Genomic DNA, 22,221 nt, shown 5'->3' on the forward strand with positions numbered 1-22,221 from the left:
GAGGTACGTTTGAAGGATGGGGAACTTCATTCATCTACTTGCTCAAAGGTGCTGTCGTGCAGTCTGAGTGAATCAATCAGACTGTATGTTTTGCGTCCTTCCATGTCAGCATTGATCCGAAAGGATTTTTCGGAGCCGGGTGTCCACAACCGATCTCATCTTATGTCCAAATCTGGCTGTTACGTTAAAATTCATGGACTTTGTTCGAAATGTTTGGATTTGTATGTACTATTCGACGTGAACCTGGTTCATGGTCTGAACCCGCAGAACCACTTGGGGTCATTTAAAATTGTTGGTCTGTCGCATGGGAATCTCGTCTTGCAGCTTGTGAGGATTTTGAGCAAGCGAGTATGGTCACGCTTATTGATCGGTTCAAACGCTACCAGTCGCATTGTCACCCTAGTCGACGATTTTTTCGGCGGATTGAGTCCGGTGTCTTAGAGAAATGTGAATGAAAATTGGAAACCTAGGCTGTGCTGCTTGACGTTGTTTCGCATCTTTTTGCGAAAGATGTCTAACGGTGATGTAGTCTTAGGAAGTCCAACGAAGCTGTAGAAGTTTCCGGATTATCTGGGTGCGTGTTCACATCTATCTCGTTTGAACAGCCTCCGTGATTCGGGGAGGGCACTGAAAAGTCTGCACTAAATGAGGTAAGGCTGAAATAGCTAGCGCATCAACTGCGCACTGATGATGTCTCCTCGTATGGTGACGACACTTTTGCAAGCCAATTGCCAAGCTCGGCGAACAGATCAACAGCCACCTGATCAACAACCAACATCAGAGTATGGTCAAGAGCATGTTTTGTTGGTGAGCCTCAGAATGGAGGGAAATTGAGCCCAGTTCGTTTTCTCCTACTGTGAACGCACTAAAAGACTCGAGATGAGGGTGATGTGAAGACAAATTAAGTTATAATCGACCTAGTGAATTATCTGCTACCCTGTTCTCATGTTCGAAAGGGGCTTCGGAGGCTAAATTAGTTATCGCAACCAAAAACTCATTACAAATCAAAGAATGTTAGAAGTAAGGAGGGTAAAACTCTGGCCAATATGATCTCACGTAGCTCGTTTTACGTCATTTGTATAGTTGGTTTTCATTTGTTAACGAGCTTCTTGGATCTTATCATACATAGCCCTCCAGTTCCCATCAGCCTTATGTTCCGCCTGAACACAAAATAGCGCCCTCAGTGATTCGCAAGTTAGCATGAAACAATCGAATCCTATTTATTATGATATTCTCCAACCGTATGTGGAACGCAAAGACCGCCTCATGTTTCAGTTCGTACAGTATTCGATACACCGAAGTATGTTTTTTTGGCGTAATCTTGCGTGAGGTTGTACACGAGTGTTTCCGCAGGAGTACAATTCAAGTCTTATTCTGATTCATGTTATGTGGCGTGCCAGCTAGTCACTGAAAGGGTGCTACAACAACCAAACAATCTGAATTTATCATGAGCTCCACCGTAATCGACTCCAGGGAGTTGCCTTTATGCTGAACATTCAGTGTACAATTTGTATTTAATGGGACCATTTATAGACAAGGAGAGCGCGTAGCGATCGGATTCCCATTTGGACCAATTTTAACCGAGTATTTTAGTAAAGTTGACGGTAAGTTAGCTGCAGTAGTTTCACAGTTGCTCTTCCATGAACCCCATGCTGATAATATTTTCAATACATTATTCATACACTGCATTCAAACAGTTTCTTCAAGATTTTAATTCGCTCATACTAGTAAAAGGAAGAAGGCCTTCGGTGAGGAGTTATTTATTCGGAAATGCCAACTGACCGGTTACGGACCATTGAACAAGGAAGCAAAACTCTAATCTGCATCTTAGTTACAAAACCTGGACACAGATCTTCTCCCGAACGAGTCTTCCTAGAGATTAATTGCCTCCAATCATTCATCGGTCAAATAAAAGCAAATGTTACAAAGTGGCCCCGCGAATTACGCAACAGAATTCCATTTTTCAATCGACGCAAAGCGAAATCCTACGAACAACACATGCTACTCGCGTGCCTGCCGATCAGTAGTATCACCGTTACACTAGTATCGCTATCTCTAAAGTTGACGCTGACCTTTTCCCGTCGGCATTTCGAAGGGTTTGGCGTTTGCAATTGGTCGAGAAACAAACTACAGACTAGAACATAGTGAGTGTAGGAATAAGTTGATTGGTTTGTTAACAGTAAAACAAAAAATAGGATGTCCAGTTGGTAAGGAAAAGCCAGTACAGAAATAAAGTGATCAAAAAACGAAACTGGACAGCGGCCCAGAAACGGTACGAAGAAAGTAGTTCAGTCAAACCTGATTCCGAAAATAGAGAATAGGCGGCGCTTACCAGTGAAATCCAAAAACCAGTAAAGCATATACCGATCCAACTCAAATATGGATGTATACGGGAGAATAAAAAAATGGATCCAAAAAGCCATAAAACAATTCGAACAACAATCAGGGTGCGAGAATGATATGAGAACGGTTGGAGGTGCGGTATTTGACCGCGGTCTGAACCATCAATAATAACCAGCCCGCAACGACCCAACCTCCGATTCCGTAAGATTCAACATTCTGATAGTACCTTGAGCAGGGGAATTGATTCCAGAGGACTTCGATCAATTGAATAACAATTCCGTTGGCGAGCTTGTCTGTGAAAGACATGTAACCGTAGACAAACGCTCCGTTGTCATGATTTCGCCCGATCAGGTCCGATACCATAGCCAGTGACGTGATCAGAATAACAGTACAACCCACACCCAGTAGGCCAGCAGCCAAGTAAACACGCCATAACTGAACAGGATTTCCGGGATAATTGACCGTAATGCAGAAAGATGCAACAAACAGGAAACCGAGCGTGATATTTAGCTGAAGCGCAAAGTGAAAGAGACAATTATGGGTCGGTGACAGGGCTGGTCAATAAGAACGAAGTCATGCGATCCAATTAAGGTAACATGTGTACGGGGTGCATCGATCCACCCGGATCATTACAAAATAAAAACGAGTAAAATTCCATATCGAACGTCTGTGATTCGTCGTTTCAAACTTGTCAATTACTTCTTAATAATGTGTACTGTATGAACGTTAGTCGAACCCGTAGTGTATACATAGTACTCCTACTGATGGGTATTGCAGGTGACAAGAATGTTGGTGGCTCAGATTATAAGGATGGCCATTGTACAGTGACTTGAGCAATTTGGTTGGAAACGTTTCACCACCAGCCGAAGTGACTACGCCATAAGTGCGTAGTGGAAGTGAGTTGAGATTGGAAGTGCAGGTGCATGGAGCCTTTCGACGTGGGTCCCTACTGTCCTCAGGAATACGTATGGGTACTTAACGGTACTGTGCTGTAACGTAGAGATATCTCACTCCCATTGTTTTAATTCTTCATCTTCAGCTAAAAAAGCACGCTGTCTCCAACTGCCACGCTTTTTTTTTCTGACTAACGACTTAGGAAAGAAAAGCTGTCCATGTTCCAACGAGTTTTCTTCGGTTCACCAGTGTAAGATCCAGGCAGCTAAGGATCTTAAAGAACGATTGGGGCTATCTGACTACACGCTGTTCATATGCAGTGGGCAACAGAAGCAGACGTACGAGGGCGGTGGATGCTGTATTGAGAACTGTTTAATCAATAATAGCGGAATCGGTAGAAGCAGAAAAACAGCCAATGAGCAGCATGGCTTTGGATACGGGCAGTGAGACAGTGTGAATAGGTTGTATGCAGAGATAGCGGAGCAGAAAACAGCCAGTACGTTCGGGAAACTATCCGCAGACGCGGTAGCTCGAGTCACGTGTCAAGTCAAAATACGCTTTTAGGCCCGTTTAAAACAAAATCTCACCGAAGCCTACCGAGTAAGATGCGATATAAAAGTAAGACAAAAATAGGGCCGGCGGAGAAGTCGAGTTGGAGTAATAGTTAGGGTGCCAACCATCCCCGAGGGGGTTCAAAATTCGATCCCCGTTTGGCTCGCTTTTCCATTGGAGCAGGCTATCAAAAACAAGTTGAGTTGATACGAAATTGCAAGCGAAGATAGGAAGGCAATCAAACCCTGACATTAGTAGGCAGGTCTTAGCGGGAGGAAAAAAATCCCGGGGAAATGCAGCAACGAGGCAAAACTGGGTTATAATGGACAAGCGTAAATCAGGCTGTGCACGAGTAGTCAAAACAAATAGGGGAACAAATGCTGATCGCTGTTGATTCGCGGGAGAAATTAACACTCCCCCAGCCATAAGGTTACGTGGAGACTGATCCAGGAGAGTGATCAGCCGCTCGGTCGCTCCGCTTCTCGATGTCTGCACTATCCTCACCGGGGGGTTCCAGTAGATAAATTTGGCGTATGTATCGATGGAATACTCCCCGAGTGGTCCTTACGATCTCCATAAGAGCCCCATCAGTCGATTGAAATACCCTCTCGACAATGCCCTTCTCTCGCTGCCCTTTGGGTGCCGAGAACGGGGTCTCCTTCATTCAGGGTCCTTTCTTGTTTAAGCCACTTTGGCATCGTCTGCAAGGTTGGAAGGTACTCCCTCATTCACCGATCCCAGAATAGGTCGGCTAAGGGTTTAACGTGTCTGCATGCTTTGGTTAAGTTCCGTGAGTCGACGTGATGATTGGCTGTTGGAGGATTTGCGCTCAGAGGCAACAGGTGGTTTGCCATAAGAACTGCATAGCCGAAGTCAGTTTAACTAACGGGGGGTCGTTTAGGATTTTTGAGATCTCAGTCGAGGTTGTCAGCAACGTTCTGTTGTCCACCAGTCTGTCCCCTAATAATGCCCGCAAAATTCGCCTGATACTCCGAATCAGTCTCCCCCAAATACCTTCACGATGACTGGGTTTCGGTACGGAGAACCCAGTTGCACTCGTGCTCTAGCAACCTGGTCTTCAACTTATCCTGGTATGCCTTCACGTCAGCTTCGCCCCCTTGAAACTGGTCTGGCTATCACTATTAAGCCTTACTAGGTTGCCCCGTCTAGCGACACTACGAGAACGCGCTTAGGAAGGAAGTCGTATCCACGGTGTGGACTAGCCCGATTGAACAGCACGTTGGGTACGGATGCTCATACGAGTGAATGCACAGCCATATAGTTTCTTGTTGCCACGTCGTCGTTTGACTAGCAGAGGCCCGAAGTAGTCCACCGCGGTGAAAGCGAATGGTCTACGATTGCCGTTGGTTCGTTCAGTTGGCAAGAGGTCCATCATTTGGTAGCATGGTGGCGAAGACCATCGACAGCAGCGATAACATGGCGAAAGGACACAGCTGACGGCCGCTTGACTCTACACAACCCAGTGTCTGTTGCGCACAGCTGCCAGCACTTGTCCAACGCCCACATGGCCATGGTTTTCATGGTAGTGTTTTATGATGAGTGTGGTGATGCAGCGGCTCCTTGGCAGTATGATAGGGTGCTTGGTTTCAAAAGCCGAAGCAGCTCATCGGAGGTGACCTCTTACGCGGAGTATCCTCTAATCATCAAAGGGATTCAGCTTGCAAAGTGGAATGACGGAGGAGACTAATGTACACTTGTCAACAGCCGTTTTTTACCCAGTGTGCTTGTGAAACTGGATGCAAACCACTACAGCCAATTTTTTCCCAGACAAACCTGAAGGTTATTATAATTCATTACTCGGGCTGCGGTTGGGTAAAACAGGGGTAGACAGAGAAACAACTTACTTCGCGGCTGATTCGATCTTGAATTGGCTTTTGCACAAGTAAGGTGGCTATGCTAGCCAGGTACATGGTAAGTGGAACCAAAGCCATGGTTTCTTTTGGAAGAAGCAACGAATGTAGCAAGTATACCGTGATATAAGCCTAAAGGATGGCAAACGGGAGACGGAACGGCACAAACGAAACAGTGAGGGAGACTCCGAGCACACAGTATATCGTAGTCTAGAGATGAACAATATTAATTTGGGTTCCAGTCCACACTATGCACCAACATTATTCGCTGGCGAAACTGGTAACTGGGCTTTGAACAGGTTGTGGCCTAAGCACAAATTAAATTGCATTTTATTAAAAACCTGCGCTAATTTTGTAATTACATGGAAATATAATCAACAAAAATGACGGGTTGTTAGCACTCGAACGACAACGTTGTTACTTTCGGGCAAAATCAACTATCGACAGCATAACATCGGTGTTCAACACTGATGTATAGCTGCCGTACAACCATGGTTTATTTGAAAGACTTATTGTGAAGAAAATAATAAAACTGGATGGGGACGGGACTTAGCGCTCGTCTATCACAGTCGTTGCGAGGTGCCTACACCTCTAGACACTCATTCAAGCGGTCGGAATAGAAAGTGACGAGATAAATCCCCTAACATCGATCATAGCCACATCTTTCAGCGTCTCCAACCACGCGCACTGAGGGCAATTCGGTCCCCATTCTGGAAGGCGAGTTGCACTGACGGTATTCAGGATTTTCGTAAGCAATTTTATACCCATTTGCCAAGCCAAAACTGGACCACCTCTAAGCTTGTGTCACTTTGAATTTGGCACGGAGTAAAACGCTCTTCGGCAAACGATTGTTCGTCATGAGCAACCAACGCATGGCCTAACCAACGTAGCTCCTGGTGCTAAGTACACACTTCGATTGAAGTCCTTGTTGCACAACCGAACACACGTTTTTCGTTACGACACCAACCTACACCAGCTACGGTCCGGACAAAACGGTTGTCGAAGACGTGTAGACGTCTCAGTTCCGCTGCTTGCAGATGCAAGCAGCCATACAGCGAAACAACCCACACTGTATCCTGATACACACGTCCTTGGGATTCACGGATAAGCCACTTTGACACCGGAAATCTCTCAAATTAACAAACGCGGCCCAAACCTTACAGGCTCGTCTACTGACCTCATTTGCCACACTACAACCGGAACTGATACAACATGCAAAATATGTAAAGTGCTCCGCAACCTTGGGATGTAAGTGGCCTGTTCAGTGAGTCCATATCCAGAAACATGGCCTTACACCTTGTTGGTTTAGCGGTTCAAGGGACGAGATGACTTTGGTCAGTTAATCAGTTAATCCCGCTTGCTGCTCAATACCTAACTGGCCACAATAAGGCGACGAAGGACAATCGATAACGACAATCTCGTTACGACTGGAGTCAAGTTGGTCCCCCCTGTGACCACCGTACACTTTACGCGCCCCATATTTGAAACTGTACACTATCAGTAATTCTCCGAAGCTGTATGGAACAGACAGATAAAACAAGCACTGACTGAGAACTTCACTGCCATCCTTGAGGGCTGCAGATGGGAAATTATCCCAACCGGTGGCACCTGAGAGAACATATGAAGTCATACACCTCTGAGGCTGTTGGGAGTTTCAGGTTCACAGTCAAGGGTACCACTTCATTTGCAGAGTTCAACTGAGTGGCAGAAGGTACCTACAAAAAATGTTGCCAGAAGTGCTCGGCTAAGAGGTTGGGGTGTCCTACTTACTGAAGAAGGTCGCGCTACTTTGACCCTTGATCATTTTGTTCAGAGGCTGTTTCCGGGGCATGGTCACAGACCAATTGAAATAGTCTTCTGGCATTCTCAACTTTCTGAAGCTTTTTCATTTTCGTGTCCACCAGACTTCATGGTCGGCACGCACGCTAACTTTGACTTAGCGTCTGATAACTCGTCCGGTTGCGTTTCAAGTGGTGCCACTGTTCTGTCTGATGTCCACCAATTCTGTAGACCTGGAAGCGCCTTGCCACAGGTAACTCCCAGCATTGTGCAGAGATGCGGTGATTTCGTTTCAACATTCATCAGTGCAGCAACCGAAAAACATCCTGCTAAATTCGTCCAAACGCTAGATCTACCAGCTCCTTGGTTGCTAAGCCATTTGTCGTCCTAGCAACTGAGATTACTGCTACTACTTCTTTCTTCCCCTTTGACATACTTGTTCTCTCTGTACTGGGCATACCGATATACACGGCCTAAAGCTGTCACCTTGTCGCGGTTGTCGAGCTGCAGTGCTGCAATGATCCTGGCTCGAACTCAGTTCCTTAATGTTCAACCATACCAGGAAGACGAACGAGTCCACGTACTGAGTGTGAGATCATATTACGGGGCGGTCTAGATGTAAAGTCGTACGGTCTCCTGCGATAGGAGGCTGAATACAGTACGGTGTTTCCTTCAATCGACCAGAATGCGCATGTTTACGGATGCTGCCTTCCTCCGAGAACGGACGAATTATAAAAGGCTGACCATAAGAACCATACACTGTAGCCTCCAAAGTGTTAACACTGTTCAGTGCGGTCGAAATGCTATTTAAACCAAGGAGTATGGCGCTGCTCAGGAGGTACCTGCTGTGTGCAGGCGCGTTAGGACTCAGACAGCTGTCTTTTTGCCTGCATCCTTAAGCCAGACCACCCCAGACATTTGAGTCACTGGCACCTGGAAGTCCTCTAAGGAAACCGTACCAACCGCCGTTCCACGGTTCAGAATTTTGAGTCCGGAGCTAGTGGAAAGCTTCCTGAACAAAACACTATCCTCTCTCAATGTTTTGAGTCAAAGGATCAAGTTGGTGTACCTCGTCCAAACTCCCTTCTGCGACCCGGGCAACTGGGAAGTATCATTTGCCGTTGCAGCTCTTTGTAGTTTTTGTGGTGGCTACACCGCCGTTCAGGTAAGTTCAGGTCGTTTGCACATCTATCTTTCATAGACTCAAGGACGAGGTAATATCAACCGCCCACGTTTCCATTGTTGTTGAGATGGTAAGACATGCCTCAGTGACCACGTTAAGGGTGGGTCCACAGGATGCTTATCCAAGCGACGGACTGGCGGCAGTATTGTCGCTGATCAACAGTTTACGTGCAAGCCTCGCGAGCTTAGGTAATTGCGCGAGGACGCAGTGACTCGATAAGAGAAGCACGGCCTGGTTAGTGTGGTTTTGTCAGGTCTTGGAGCTGGAGAATCGCGAAGGTAGCATAGCATCATAGGTTTGGTCTATGACGGTTTCGTATCTGAAGGTTTTAAGTACTAGTTACATCTACTTGTACGTTGATGAAAGCTGGTCAGATTGATATCGCATACCAGTGCTAACGCTGAACATTGACACTCATTCATGTGAGATGCTGTCAGAAGTACTAGAACAAGGAGAAATGTCAACAAACTTCCTGTGAATGTACCAAACTGCCTAAATGACGATTTTTACATAAAGTGAGAACAGGGTCGTCAGAGTTTTAGTCTCGCTGGTTTTAACAGGGCATTGGGGTCACACTCATGTCGACATATTATAGTGGTTGGAACTGGCCAACACAGAATGATATAGTTTGTGGAACACAACTTATGGAATGCAAGTGTAGGGGCAGGAATAACCCAAGACGGTGTTGTGAATAGTGCACGACACCTGTGGACTTGCGAGGAACACCATGGGCAAGCTCACTTAACCCAAAGCTGAATTGCCATATTTTGTTCGACCCGAACTACGTCAACTACGGGTACAGATGAATCGGGCAAAGTGGAAAGTTCACCTGAGAAACATTGACAATCAGGCGCACAGTCATGTAGACAAACCCCTGTATCCAAAACAAAGGCAACTTCAGCCATCCCTTCCAAGAATAAATTTCGGGATGAGGGGTGGTTTCGGCCGACGATGCTTCTGATTCGGAGGGTGACAGACGAGCTGAAATGAAAGAAGGTTAATAGACTGCTATGAAATTGATGCATCATGCTTGGGGAATTCAATCGATTAGCGAGTACCGGACGAGGTTTAAACATATGACCGTTCACGGGAGGCCAACTCGGCTGGCTAAACTAACAGATGCTTAGAAAAAACCTTAGATCATGAACAACCGAGTTTGCCTTCAAAACAGTTCAGGACTATTCAGATAAATGAGACACTGGGAAAAAGTGAGCGCTACAAAGAAACAACGAAAATGGAACAATGACTTTAGATTAAGTTTATATAAACTCAAGCTAGACTGCTTGGTACATTTTGAGTCTGAATTCGAAACCAAGCGATGCACTGAGCCCCGGCGGATGATGAACCCCGCAAGACACTTTCCGCAGGTATTTTGTTCGAAAACGATTTCTGTATGAATGCTGCCTGGTGGGGTTTGCGGATAGCCAGATTTATTGAAAGTAAAATGTTTAAGGTGGACTTGGACGCGGCTTCAACCAAATCGTTTCAATGATACTCTTCAGTCAAATGTACTGCACAAATGTCCCATGTCTCAGTGGAAACGGTGCTCAAAATATCAATTTTCTTGAACCAAGCCTACATATACAACTCCTGAAAACTAGTGGCTAACAGTCTCACTCTTCTTGGAACTCATCAGGCGGGAGTGGTCCCTGGGTCTCCGTCAGCCTTATTTCCTACAAATTAGTTACTGTGGCACAAATTATGAGGGTGTTTTGTGGGTGTATGGTATCCTCCAACCGAATTTTTCGCCCGTATGCTACTCTATATTCCAACCGGAAAGATATCCGAGACATCGAAGTGTTTTTCTTGGCACGACACTCCTATTCTTCGACAGTCCACCATCGGTTTACAGATCAATGCGGATAGAAGAAACACCACAGGATACTGGTATTTCCTAACTGCCATTGTCCGTGAGGAGTGGAAAATGTAGACGACATATACACGAAACAGAGTCAGGTAAAAATTTAAAGGGATAGATAATTACATATCAAAAGTTGCTTTCATTTAGGCACCGAAACAGTAACCAAATTCACTGCTTCGAAACTCTTTACGCACACAGTAGTAGGTGTGAACTTTAATCAGCACGGTCTCATTGGCGGGCCTAAATTTTGCGTACTGATTGCATAACTGTCAACGGAATGAAGACTTTGCACCCGTTCATTAAGAGGTACGCAACAGGGTGTTTGCAACACACGACAAATGGTGACGGTTTGACGTCCAACCTTTTTGACGATTGTGGTGTGGTATCATGCCCTCTGCTAGACGCTGATCTATTCTGCGATGTATGTCCGAAATCCTGTACTGCTTGTGAGCGCCAAATAACTTGTAGCGAACAGTGCTCACGCGCTTGAAGGATGAATCTTCTGAATAAGCTGCGAAATTAATACCATATCTTTCTGCGCGCCTTGCACAGAATTGTCTGAGGACATACCGGAAAGTCAACAAATCACTAGTTGTGGTCATCAGAAAATAAGCCTAATTGGAATCGACTCATCATACACCAAATTGTATGAATCTTTCACGTGTGACAACTTCACCTATCCCATATTGTTTATAGTCAATTTCGTGGTCGAGAGGTAATGACGTGTTGTACACACAATTGACGGATAGTTAGAGATCAGCACCTGAGTCAGTTGGTCAGCGTGTTTTCAAAGGATCTTGAATTACGAAAAGACAGTCCCGCACGATTCTCCTTGATGAACCACATGTCGTGTGGGCAGTAACCAATAAAAACGGTACTGAAAACATTTTGAGAAAAAAAACTTATCGCCAAACATTTCAGGAGATCTCATGAATACAGCTAATGTTTCCGGACAAAGCACTCAGCTCAATAGCCTGAACAACCTCGAGTTTGTCCACGTGGCCCAATGCTGTTGGTCATTAGGACGGAGATAGTAGAGTGGTCTGGCAGAAAGATTCAGTCAGCCATGAAACGAGTTTGGAGTAAAACCCAATTAATCGGTAGGTGGTTCAAAAACACTTTAACAGGCTTACAACACTTCGTTGGGTAAATAGACAATTATGCCATACAGCCTTAGCAATATAAGCAACAACATTCGTCTAAAAAACGCTCAACTGGAACACACCAAATAGGTGCAAAGTGCGCGACGAGAACGCCGAGGAACGGAATAAACACAGTGGATGATACTGTCTTACACCAGACAGTTCCAATACTAAAACATAATGTATGTTGTAACTACGAACACTGTAACAAAAACACGTCGATCATCCAAAGCAAAGTACATCCATTGTTTCCAATCGATCGGACAGTGTAGTTCGCTTTAACATAGAGCTGACTGCCAGAAAAGTGTCGCAAACTGCATTACCAACTGTAGTGACCCAGGATGTCAGCGCACCACAGTTGAAGCTAGAATATTTGATATTTTGAAACAATGGAAGTGGTTGGTCTGTTAATTGGAGGGATTCATTGTTGGTATTCAGTTAGAAGTTCGTCAGAATACACGGTGATGCTGTTTTGGGATTTTAGGGAACCATCGACATCACTTTTGAGAGTGCACTTGTGGGAAAGAGTTCTCTACCTTTATCAGAATGACTACAAGAAGCTGTGGGATCCAGAGAGAGTCGGATACCTGGATGAACAATAAACTGCCAGCCATTCCTATAATCGGGCTGTATCCAGACCAGATTGAGTACGGATCGTGTGGATCAAAGCCATTTACTTGTGAACTAACAGGGATAATGGCCAAGATAAATACGCCGATACAGACATTCGGCCACGCCCGATTTGTTACTGTAAGACTGCGATCAACGACGTATTGATTGGACATGGTCACAGAAGTGCAAACCAACACTTCTGAGCTCCAGTCGACAAACGAAATGGCTGTGTTCGTACTGACGGCATTTCCGCTACTACCAATGGAATTACCAGTTGGACATGTTATCTATGTATTCGGTAAGGCGAGAGCTGGTCCGGTGATTGAAACAGGAACCTCGATAGGACTGTCTCACGTTTTCAATCCATCTGGCACGTAGGTTACACTCCCCCCGGACTGTGCAGCTTAGGGATTGGCTCGCCTGGGTGCTTCCTGCACAGTACATAGTCGAAGTCGTACTATTATTTATAATGCCGAAGCAAGATGTCGGTCGTGGAGAATATTTCATGCGACGTAAAGACCAGAAAACCTGGCACCGGCTAACGTTGAATGACGCTTATTATATAAGAACACTGCGATGAATAGCGGACTATTGACATATGTGACATGCACACAGAGTCCGGGTAGGTGATGTTGAGTGATGGAAAAATCTCCGGGGTGACAGATGAATAATGCCGTCCTGAAGTAGAGTTAATCGACTAGAGGGTGAGGGGTGTTCACATGATGGTCCGCTGTTTGTTAAGATGCCACGCTGTACCACCTATCTAACGAGCGAAAATCAGTGTTCGGAAAATGGCGATGTCCACTAAGTGAAAATGTTGGACAGGCGAGTAAACCGATTTGGTCTCACCAAGCCGCGCTTGCTATTCATTGCGCGGATTAACCGGGTGTCACCAACTCCGATAGGTAACTTAAAAGGACCACAGTGAAGTGAAATAAAATGAAATACAGGATATTCCATACGTAGGGACTCTGCCGTGTTTTTCGCAGCACAATTGACATAGTGTGCTATGCAGACCGAGCCAATGTGTTAGCACTTTCCGCGCACCCATTGGTCGTTTGGTCAATCAGTAAACCGGGCGTGGTGGTGCTGCTTTTCTGGTTGTGCCATAATTGACTGAACAGGGAAATCCCATAGAAAATGCATGGCAGCTCACAATAAACTGCATCATGAGCCTGATGAGGGGATCAATGAACGTCCTATAAGAGAGTGGATGACTGCGTATTCATTTGGGGTACCATAATAAACAGAAGGATAAATCAACATACTCCTTTCAGTGGGGATCGGTTGCTCCAAAGCCGCCTGCTGCACACCATCTGACTGACGCACGCCAAGATGAAACAACACTGTCATCAATCCACCCGCTCCGAGTATGGCTAGTGATAGGTTCCGGAAGGCTGATAGATCATCTTTGCCAAAATCGATGTCTTTCGAAGGATCATCCGAACTTGTGCAATTTAGGAGTGATTGGGAAATGCTGTGTGACAGGCAGTATGGATACAGCTGCGTGAGCTTTATGCGCCTTGCTTCTTCCAGTCCAGGAGTGATATGTGTGAAATTCTTTGGGACCGGTGAAGGTTCGGTGTGGTTCAAAAGGAAATATGTGCACAGGTAAACAGTCAAATTGCTCAAAACTGTGAAGAGGTGCCGTAGGGAAGTGAGAAGAGTGCGTTCACTGGGATCCCAGGTAAGATCATTCATCAAGGCCAAATGAGTGATTTGAACAGCCGCCCAACCAATCTAGGCAACATGGTTAACGAGAAGGAAATTGAAGGTTGGTTAAAAATGCATCCAAATAATTTAACCTGACATGGACCTGAGAGAGACAAACGTGCTGTTTACTATGAAAATGGTGATTTACAGCGTTGCTCAGTGTTTCCACAGTTGCTTCCCTCTAAAGTGAACACTTTAACGTGGTCTCTGGAAGTACAATTTGTTGGCAAGTTTCTTTTCGAGGAAGACCACTGATGATCTATCACTGGAGGTATTCTTTTGAAAGGATGACAATATTGCTGCTAGGGGAAAATACTTGATAGTTTCCATTCCAGTATACAGCTGGCCAGTATCAATCGTACTGATACGATGGCCTTGAAGAGAACATCACATGCACAACGGAAACCATTAGGCTCCGCTCTATATCAAAGCCGCAGTGTGAAATGGAAAAAAAACATCCCTCTATACAAACCATGTGCTGAACGGGTCACACTGGAGCGACAACTCCACCTAAGGAAACGAAGCCGCATTGTATTCCGTTCTAAAACGATTTAGTCTGACAAGCATTGGTGCATTCGAATCAAGTCGTAACTGAACAGTGTTCAGGGGATAATCATGTGATAAAACGATAAATGAAATTCAGTCCATTGCAAAAAGTTTGGAACCGATTGAGAAGTCATCGTTCAGAAGGGCCTGGTAGAACTAGCGACTGTTTGCCAAGCCCTTCTGAAACAAAAAGTAGTAGTTCGATACATAGGTCCGAAACGAACTCACCGATTGAGAAGTCATCGTTCAGAAGGGCTTGGTAGAACTAGCGATAGTTTACCTAGCCCTTCTGAAACAAAAAGTAGTAGTTCAATACATAGGCCTGAAACGAACTGATCGTTTTGTCTACGGTTGCTGACTTTGCTGTTAGGCCACTTAAGAACTTTACTGGTGTTGTTTGAATCGTTTCTGATTTGTTTTTGGAAACAATTTCAGTGCCAGCAATCTTCAACTATTTGCCAACAAGTGCATTTAATATGCGCAGGTGCGTTGGCTCAGCTTTGAAACGGAGACTAAAACTGTTAGCTAAATACTCTACGCGACTCCTTCACTGAAAGCCTTCTACATCTTGGGGCATGCTAAGACTGATCCGATCGATCGTTGCAACTCAAACTGCCATGCCCCACCCTATCGTGCCGTCCAACAGCACTTTTTCATTTAGGATCATAGCATCAAACGATACGTTGTAATATGGAACTAGGCTACCACTGTTATTGAGTGCAAGAGCCGTAGTCATTGAGCCTCTAAGGGTCATATAAATGAAAAATGGAAAACTTTGTGCACTTTCGGTTATCTGGTTATACACGACCTTGATCGCCTAACTCTTATCGGCGTACGAGATGTGTATCCCGAAACTACTCAGATGGATTAACCAGGAAATTGTTCATCAACAAGTTTTGTAATGTAGAGACTACTATGATGTACCTGTTGCTTAGTTCGGTGGAACAAATAACTGCCCCACCCATCAAGTATGATGAGATATCCCTGTCATCCTCCAAATAACTCAAAGAAACGTTACCTTTACTCATGGCATTACTGATTGGGTCCGTAAGCACCACACATGTCTAATGAAGGTCAAGAGCAGTAAGCAGTTGGATCAACGGCACTTCGCGCCGTCTCAGCATGGAATATGATATTTTAAGGTCTTTGTGCATCAAATCAAAATTTATCATAGACGATTGATTGATGATAATTGAAAAGGCGAGCGTTGTGTCGAAAAAGGGGAGGACTAGGGCAAACAAACGGTTCTATTAGCATTTCACCCCCTATTTGAGTGGAGTGAACAAGATGTTGGGGTCAACAATATGTGTGAGTGAACGCAGTTCATTGAAATCGATCTAGCTGCGTTGTCCCGTTTGGTTTTACTTATTCACCCAAGACTGAACAGGGACTGTTACCGCTTCCACCCGCGACATGAAAATTTCCCCTTGTATGGTGACGGAACACTTGCAAGCTGATTCCCAAACTCTGGCACGGCAATGTCGCAGCAGGCGTTTGGTGAAATAAGGTTAACTGTGAAATACACTCATTTGCAAATCAATTTGGTTTTCACGAGAGACCCAACTGAATCTCTCGTTTATGATATTCTACAAATGAATGTACTACACACAGGCCACCTCATGATTCAGTTGGATTCAAGTAGAACATAAAGTTGACAGAAACCCGGGGACTGCGCCTACCTGACGAGTCCCAAGAAGGGCGAAACTGGTCGTGGGCTGTCCAAGAGTTTTCAGCAACCTTGTGGGTAGTTTCCTTTGAGAAGGTTAACTATAGTTCATTCAATCGTCCGAAGTAACAGTTTAAATGGTTTGAAATGACCAACAACCGAACCCGAAACACTGGACAAAAATGAACTCACTTGAAACAGGATAACCATAGGTGCATAGTAAATCATTTTCAATGTGTTACTAGAGTCTGAAGTCCCAACAGGCGAACCAAAAATAAGAGGAAAGGCCAATATTACGAGCAGACTGCCCCAGAAATGCCATGCCTTTCGACCAGTTGGACAAAATCGTAGAAAAGAACGCAAAGAGGAGTGTGGATTGTCAGTGGTTGAGATAATCGGCTCGTAGTGGGCCCCTTCTCCAGGGTTATGAACGAAACCTCGATCAGACAGTAAACCGACCACCGGTGTTGCCAGGCCATCCGCGACCTGGCCAATCAAAACCACAGATCCCGCCAGAGTGGTGGGAAAACCCACGCCAAATTTAAAGAAGACTAGAGTATATGTGAACCACACGGACGCACAAAGATCGTTGAGCACATGTCCGACTGCATATGATAGGCGCACACGCCATGGTAAAGGCATGTCATCAGAGGCTGAAATAGAAATTGGCATAGGTGTTAGAGTGAACCACGATAACCTCTTATACTCGACGGTATGAAACATCTTGTATGAAATCAACATGCACTGCTGTGAATCAGACTATGAAGCCCAACAGCTTCCGGTGGTATCCTTCATTTCTGAAATGACGAAATGGCAATTGCAACAGCCAGAAAGGATGTACAGTATATTCAGTGCTCAGGATGGCCCGAATTAGTATCAAAGACAGTAGCTGAAGGTCATCATCACATCTCGGCGGCATATTGTAGTACAGATGTTTCACGTTGCTGCGTCGAGTGTACAGATGTTTAGGGAAACTGGTGGTCACACGTCCAGTGAGCACAACTCACGGGCTGTCTCGAAGTTTGTAATACAAGCCACCGAGAAATTCGTTCTCAGTCAACTCTGTATGCTGACCAACAGTACAGCACATAGGACTAAGAACCCCTCTCCGTACATCGTGGTGAAGGAATGGTCTGTTTGCCAGCAGCAACGATGCATGAACGTGTCACTCGGTCACTTGAACTTCCACACTGACAGGAATTTTATCGGATGGTGTTTAATATCTTCTTCGACGCGCTTACCGTGCCCGAATAGGCAAATATCACAGAAGTCAGGTTTTCAGCTTAACGGATGAACCTGAGGAGTTCGTTGGGCGTCTTTTTGCCGTAGACCACAGCGCTGATAGGCCCATCCGATATATGAAAGGGATCACAGAGATGCCGAAGCAAACTGGGCATTTGACTGATATCCAATGCAAATTGACGATAACATCAGAGGTAGTGTGTACATACACGTTGCAATCAAGGAGAGCCATCGAGATATCAACCGAAACCAACCCATTGCTCCGTCCGTTCCTTCGAAATGCGTCAATCAACTTGCACATTGGCGGCCGTCACTGAACAACTGGGAGAGGAAGTTTTCAGTTGCCATAAGGCTGGTAATTGCCATGTAATAGGATAATATAGTGCGCGTTTTTACTTTTGGCAGGATTAGAGGCTGCTACGTAAACCCAATCACAAGATTCTAGTCCATCTCGGCATTTCAAGCCAACGATTCGTAGGCTTAAAATCAAGTCAACTATGTGCACATCGCACGTGGAATTTATGATATTCATGCTGTAATATGCATGATTTGAATACTACGTCAATGAGAGCCAGCGCATGATGCGATTGGTCGGTGATTCCGCAGTCTGGCGTGCGTGTTAGCATTCCGAATTCTAAGGTCCCGTTGGTCAGACCAATCATGTGCGAGTTGGGTGTTGGCGTCGTAGCTCGCGAGGTTGAAAAACCGTCCTGCTCCCGGCATCCAGCTGCTGAATTTCGATGCGAATAGGATCGGAAAAGTGCACAAAAACAGATTGTTGTAAACTTTTGTCACGTTTACTCGTCTACATTTAAAGTATATGTTTAAGTGTCTGTTTGTACCTCATGTGAGTCTGTAGTTGCATCCGTTCTTATATCTAAGTTTTCCACACAACAAACGCACCATTTGCTGAAAATGCAGACATGCCAACGACTACTGGTGTGCAAATAAAACCTGGCTACGTAATTTATAAGGAGTTGAATCAGTTTTGTGTCGCGTATCTTAGTTGACCCCATCATTCAACTTCTGCCTTTGATGTGCACTTTTAAGATAAGCTTCTCAGGATACACAACCGCAGTTACATTGAGCGCTTCGGTCGAGCGATCAAACCAAGGCCAATGTACAAAAACCGTCAGTTAAAAGCCCACTAACAGACGGTTGTTGCTCTATAACCTAACATATGGTTACTACGTAACAAAAGGAAGAGGCACTTGTGAATTTAGGTTAAGCAGTCAAATGAACCTCCCATGCATCTGGGACGGAAGTACACATTCGATGGAGATTGAAGCAAACACGTTTGAGAAACATTTTGGACTGAGGTTCTGCCCGTGGAATCGACGAAGTTTCCTTACAGAACCTTAGCCCAAAGAGACTAAACGCACAAAAGGAGACTCTAGTTAGGCATCCCAACTAGGAAGTAGCTGCATCGTTGCAGTTTTTACCGGTATCAATGCCCAAGAAACTTCGACCAACATGGTTGGAAAAATGTCGTTGATGACCTGTAGTGTATGTCCTCATCATCCTAAACCGAGATAGGCTTTGGTTGTCCTTTTAGTTATTCTTATCCACTGCCACGTACTCGCTTACGAACCACTAAATTGCCACTACACTGTGGGTGGTTCACGTGAGCTATGTCGCAATGATTGATATTTAGTGTAATCGGATGGAAAAAGACATGGTTCGCAGTCAAAGCACCAGACTCCTTCTAGGCAAACTGGCATAAGGTTGAGGGAAACTCGGGGGCTGCGCCTACCTGATGAGCCCTAAAAAAGGCGAAACCGGTCGTGGGTTGTCGACGGATTTTCAGCAACCTTATGAGTAGCACATTACAAAGATATAAATGTATCACGACATTCCAAATATCGTAGCGACTGAAACATGAGGCGACCTGGTGCAACACATTCAGTTGCCTCAGAACATCACAAACGAGAGATTCAGCTGGGTTCCAGGTATGTCTCTACCTGATGAGCCCCAAAAAGGGCGAAACCGGTCGTGGGCTGTCGACGGATTTTCAGCAACCTTATGAGTAGTACATTACAAAAAATGGCAAATAGTTTCTTCGAAAAGCTAAAGCAGGACTTAAGATGGGAAACTATTACTTGGTTTCAGTGAATCAAATGTAGGATGAAGGAACGGAAGTTAACGTTCAATTATACTATTGTTGAGGATATTACGTTAAAGGTTCTGGATGATGGTGCCCATTATACACCGGCTTTCTAGTATACAAACAACAGATGGTGTTTTGAATCCACTGTTGACAAGTAGACGTAACAGCCTCGATTGACTTTCGATCAGAACGGGCCTATCCATTTCCAGACTTTTTTCGTTCTGCTGCATCTTTCTGTCTACGTGCAAACTTGGTTCGTGCAAGTAGACCATCTATCCGAATTAATTCCGAGATCGAAGGGGTATGAAGTTCCGCATTGAGGGAAGGCTAGTCGTTCTGATATCTGACGGTTTCTGTGTGTGTGGTCGGAAACATGAGGTGTCGGATTTCTGGTGTCACGTATAACTGTAACTAAGCCTTTTAGGTTACAATAAGGGAATCTGAGAACCGCACTTCTGAAGCATATGACAGAACTCTAGATTGGATACGTGCAAGTGGGTAATGGACAAAGCATCCAACCTGTTACAACAGCAGATGAAACTTACCAGATTAAGGTAGTTGGGGTGTATATTACGTACGCCCAACCAACCCCAAGTCACTGTTAACGAGGACGGGCCATAGAATGGCAACGTAAAATGAAAGCGGCTATAGTGTGAGTTCTATGGGACCTTTGTGCCTTCCTGGCTGGGGCCAATGTAATTCTACTTCTAGGTAACTGGAAACCCTGCAGAATATGATACGTAACCGATCCCAATGGCACATATACTGCCATTTCCCAGCCAGGTTGTCCAGCTCGCATGCTGTTGTACACTGGATTTTTGTCGGGCGATGTTCGCGAATGATACTGAGTCAATCCGACATGATGCTCAGAAGTGTTCAGTATGAGGCTGCACAAAGTTATGGGCACCTTCATCGTTTTCCACAAGGACATGAGACTTCCCCGCATTAAGTTCCGATCCCTCCCTTTGCTTTCCACTATTTACTGAGCTTTTATTGCGTTATGGTTATATGACAGCTAAGCCTCAATGTGTGTTATGGGTGGTTTATTGCCAATACTGACGACGACAGCAAACGAAAGTGACATCCAAGGTTGGATGAAACCTTGTCAGTCCTATCGTTACGGGAGAAGGATGATTAGGAATTATTTGCGTCGAACAGGCTTGTAGTGCCGAATCAACTGTTATGACTTGAACAGAGCTATTACTCAACCAGTGTAAGGAAGAAAGGGGCAACGCTGACTCGGTGTCGGGTGTACTTGGAGCACGTGACACAACACAGAAGAGGCACAAATGGTGGGAAGAAATGCACGCGTAGTAGAGACAACAACAAAGGTCGACTTAGGCGCATTGACAACACACTGGACACCATAGAACACTAATGAGCTTCAGTAAAATGTCGTAGGCAGTCCTTGTTCTGGCAACTCAGAACTTGCAGGTTTCTTTGGGTGACAGGCATGCGTAGGCGTCAATTGGATGGAAAGCAAGAGATGGTGGCGCCGTTGGAACCTTCTAGCGGGTGTCCGGGTATATCGGTCAATGAATATTTCAATCACTCTAATCTTCGCCTCAATGACTGCCATCCGCCGGCGCCCCATACTCTAACAAATCACTTGTTCATGGACCACTATGGCCAGGATGAGTCCCCTCTATCTGACAACTTACTCCAACATCCTAAAATTACAGGAGGTGAAGTGGCCGGTTGACTGGATTAGATTTACTGCGTGTTAAAGGGTGTTGAACAGTACCTTCGGTATTACAAGTTCATTAATGGTTGCGGAAAGCAAGTTCGACCAGTCTACTTATCTTGAAGATCCCGGAGCTGAGATATAAAGCTAATCAACCAAAATGAAGTCAGAAGAATCAAGAATGAGGCCGTGGGTGGTACAGGGGAAGGAAGAAACAGTACCATCAGCTCTTAATGAATTGCATTTATTTACAAATTAAGCTGGAATTAACCGGAAAATCAAGCAGTTCCCAGCCGAATCTCTTGCTTTTTTTCTCATGGAACTCTCAAAGTGAACGTCCTGGACAAAAAAGCCTCATTCGAGGCAATATTCGAGGTATTACGGTGTATTTTCTTGAAAAGCATAGGGTTGCTGAACACTCCTCGAAAATCCTTGACCAAGTTGCCCTTTGTGGGGCTCATCAGGTTGGCGTATTCCCAGAGTTGCCGTCAACTATATCTTCTATTGGAACAGCCAGTTGTATGCAACTGGCGAGATACACTCATTTGAAAATGAAGTCGGGGGAGAATAGCATAACCAAGGAATTACCCAGGGATTTGGTTAGGTCAACTGTCTAAACTGTCCCAAATCGCCAATTTCGTACGATTAGTGGTTCGGGTGGAGTACACAGCGAACAGAAACCCGGGAACTGCGCCTACCTGAAAGGCTCCAATAGGAGCGAAATCGACCGTGAGCTCTCAGAAACCTTATGTGTGTTTCCACAAAAGACGAAAAAACATCGTGAACGAGAGATCCAGCTGGGTTTCAGGTGAACCTTCCGTCAAAACCAAATTGGTATGCGAACGAGTGTATCACACAATCAACTTCTTTTTATCCTGAGGAATTTTCACAAATATTTGTTTGGGTCAATGACGAAATAAGATGTTGAATCACATCACTTTCTACTGAAATTTTGTGGTTAACGATCACAAACTATTACATATGTTTGGAAATACACTACACTTACTGACTTCGCCTTTACCGCTC

The 22,221-nt window shown here is 45.0% G+C and overlaps 1 protein-coding gene across 1 annotated transcript; it reads right to left on the minus strand.

The window, feature by feature from the left end:
• Positions 1-2,153: 2,153 nt before the first annotated feature.
• On the minus strand, positions 2,154-16,921 carry T265_13341 (hypothetical protein; the record flags this gene model as incomplete). The annotated part of the gene is made up of 5 exons (XM_009168452.1): positions 2,154-2,853; positions 5,655-5,792; positions 9,452-9,603; positions 13,506-13,977; positions 16,355-16,921. The coding sequence occupies 5 exons, from the start codon at positions 16,901-16,903 to the stop codon at positions 2,443-2,445; spliced, it is 1,722 nt and encodes a 573-aa protein (XP_009166716.1).
• Between the last annotated feature and the right edge of the window lie 5,300 nt (positions 16,922-22,221).

Source organism: Opisthorchis viverrini, assembly GCF_000715545.1.
Source record: "Opisthorchis viverrini unplaced genomic scaffold opera_v5_57, whole genome shotgun sequence".
Taxonomy (NCBI): Eukaryota; Metazoa; Platyhelminthes; class Trematoda; order Opisthorchiida; family Opisthorchiidae; genus Opisthorchis; species Opisthorchis viverrini.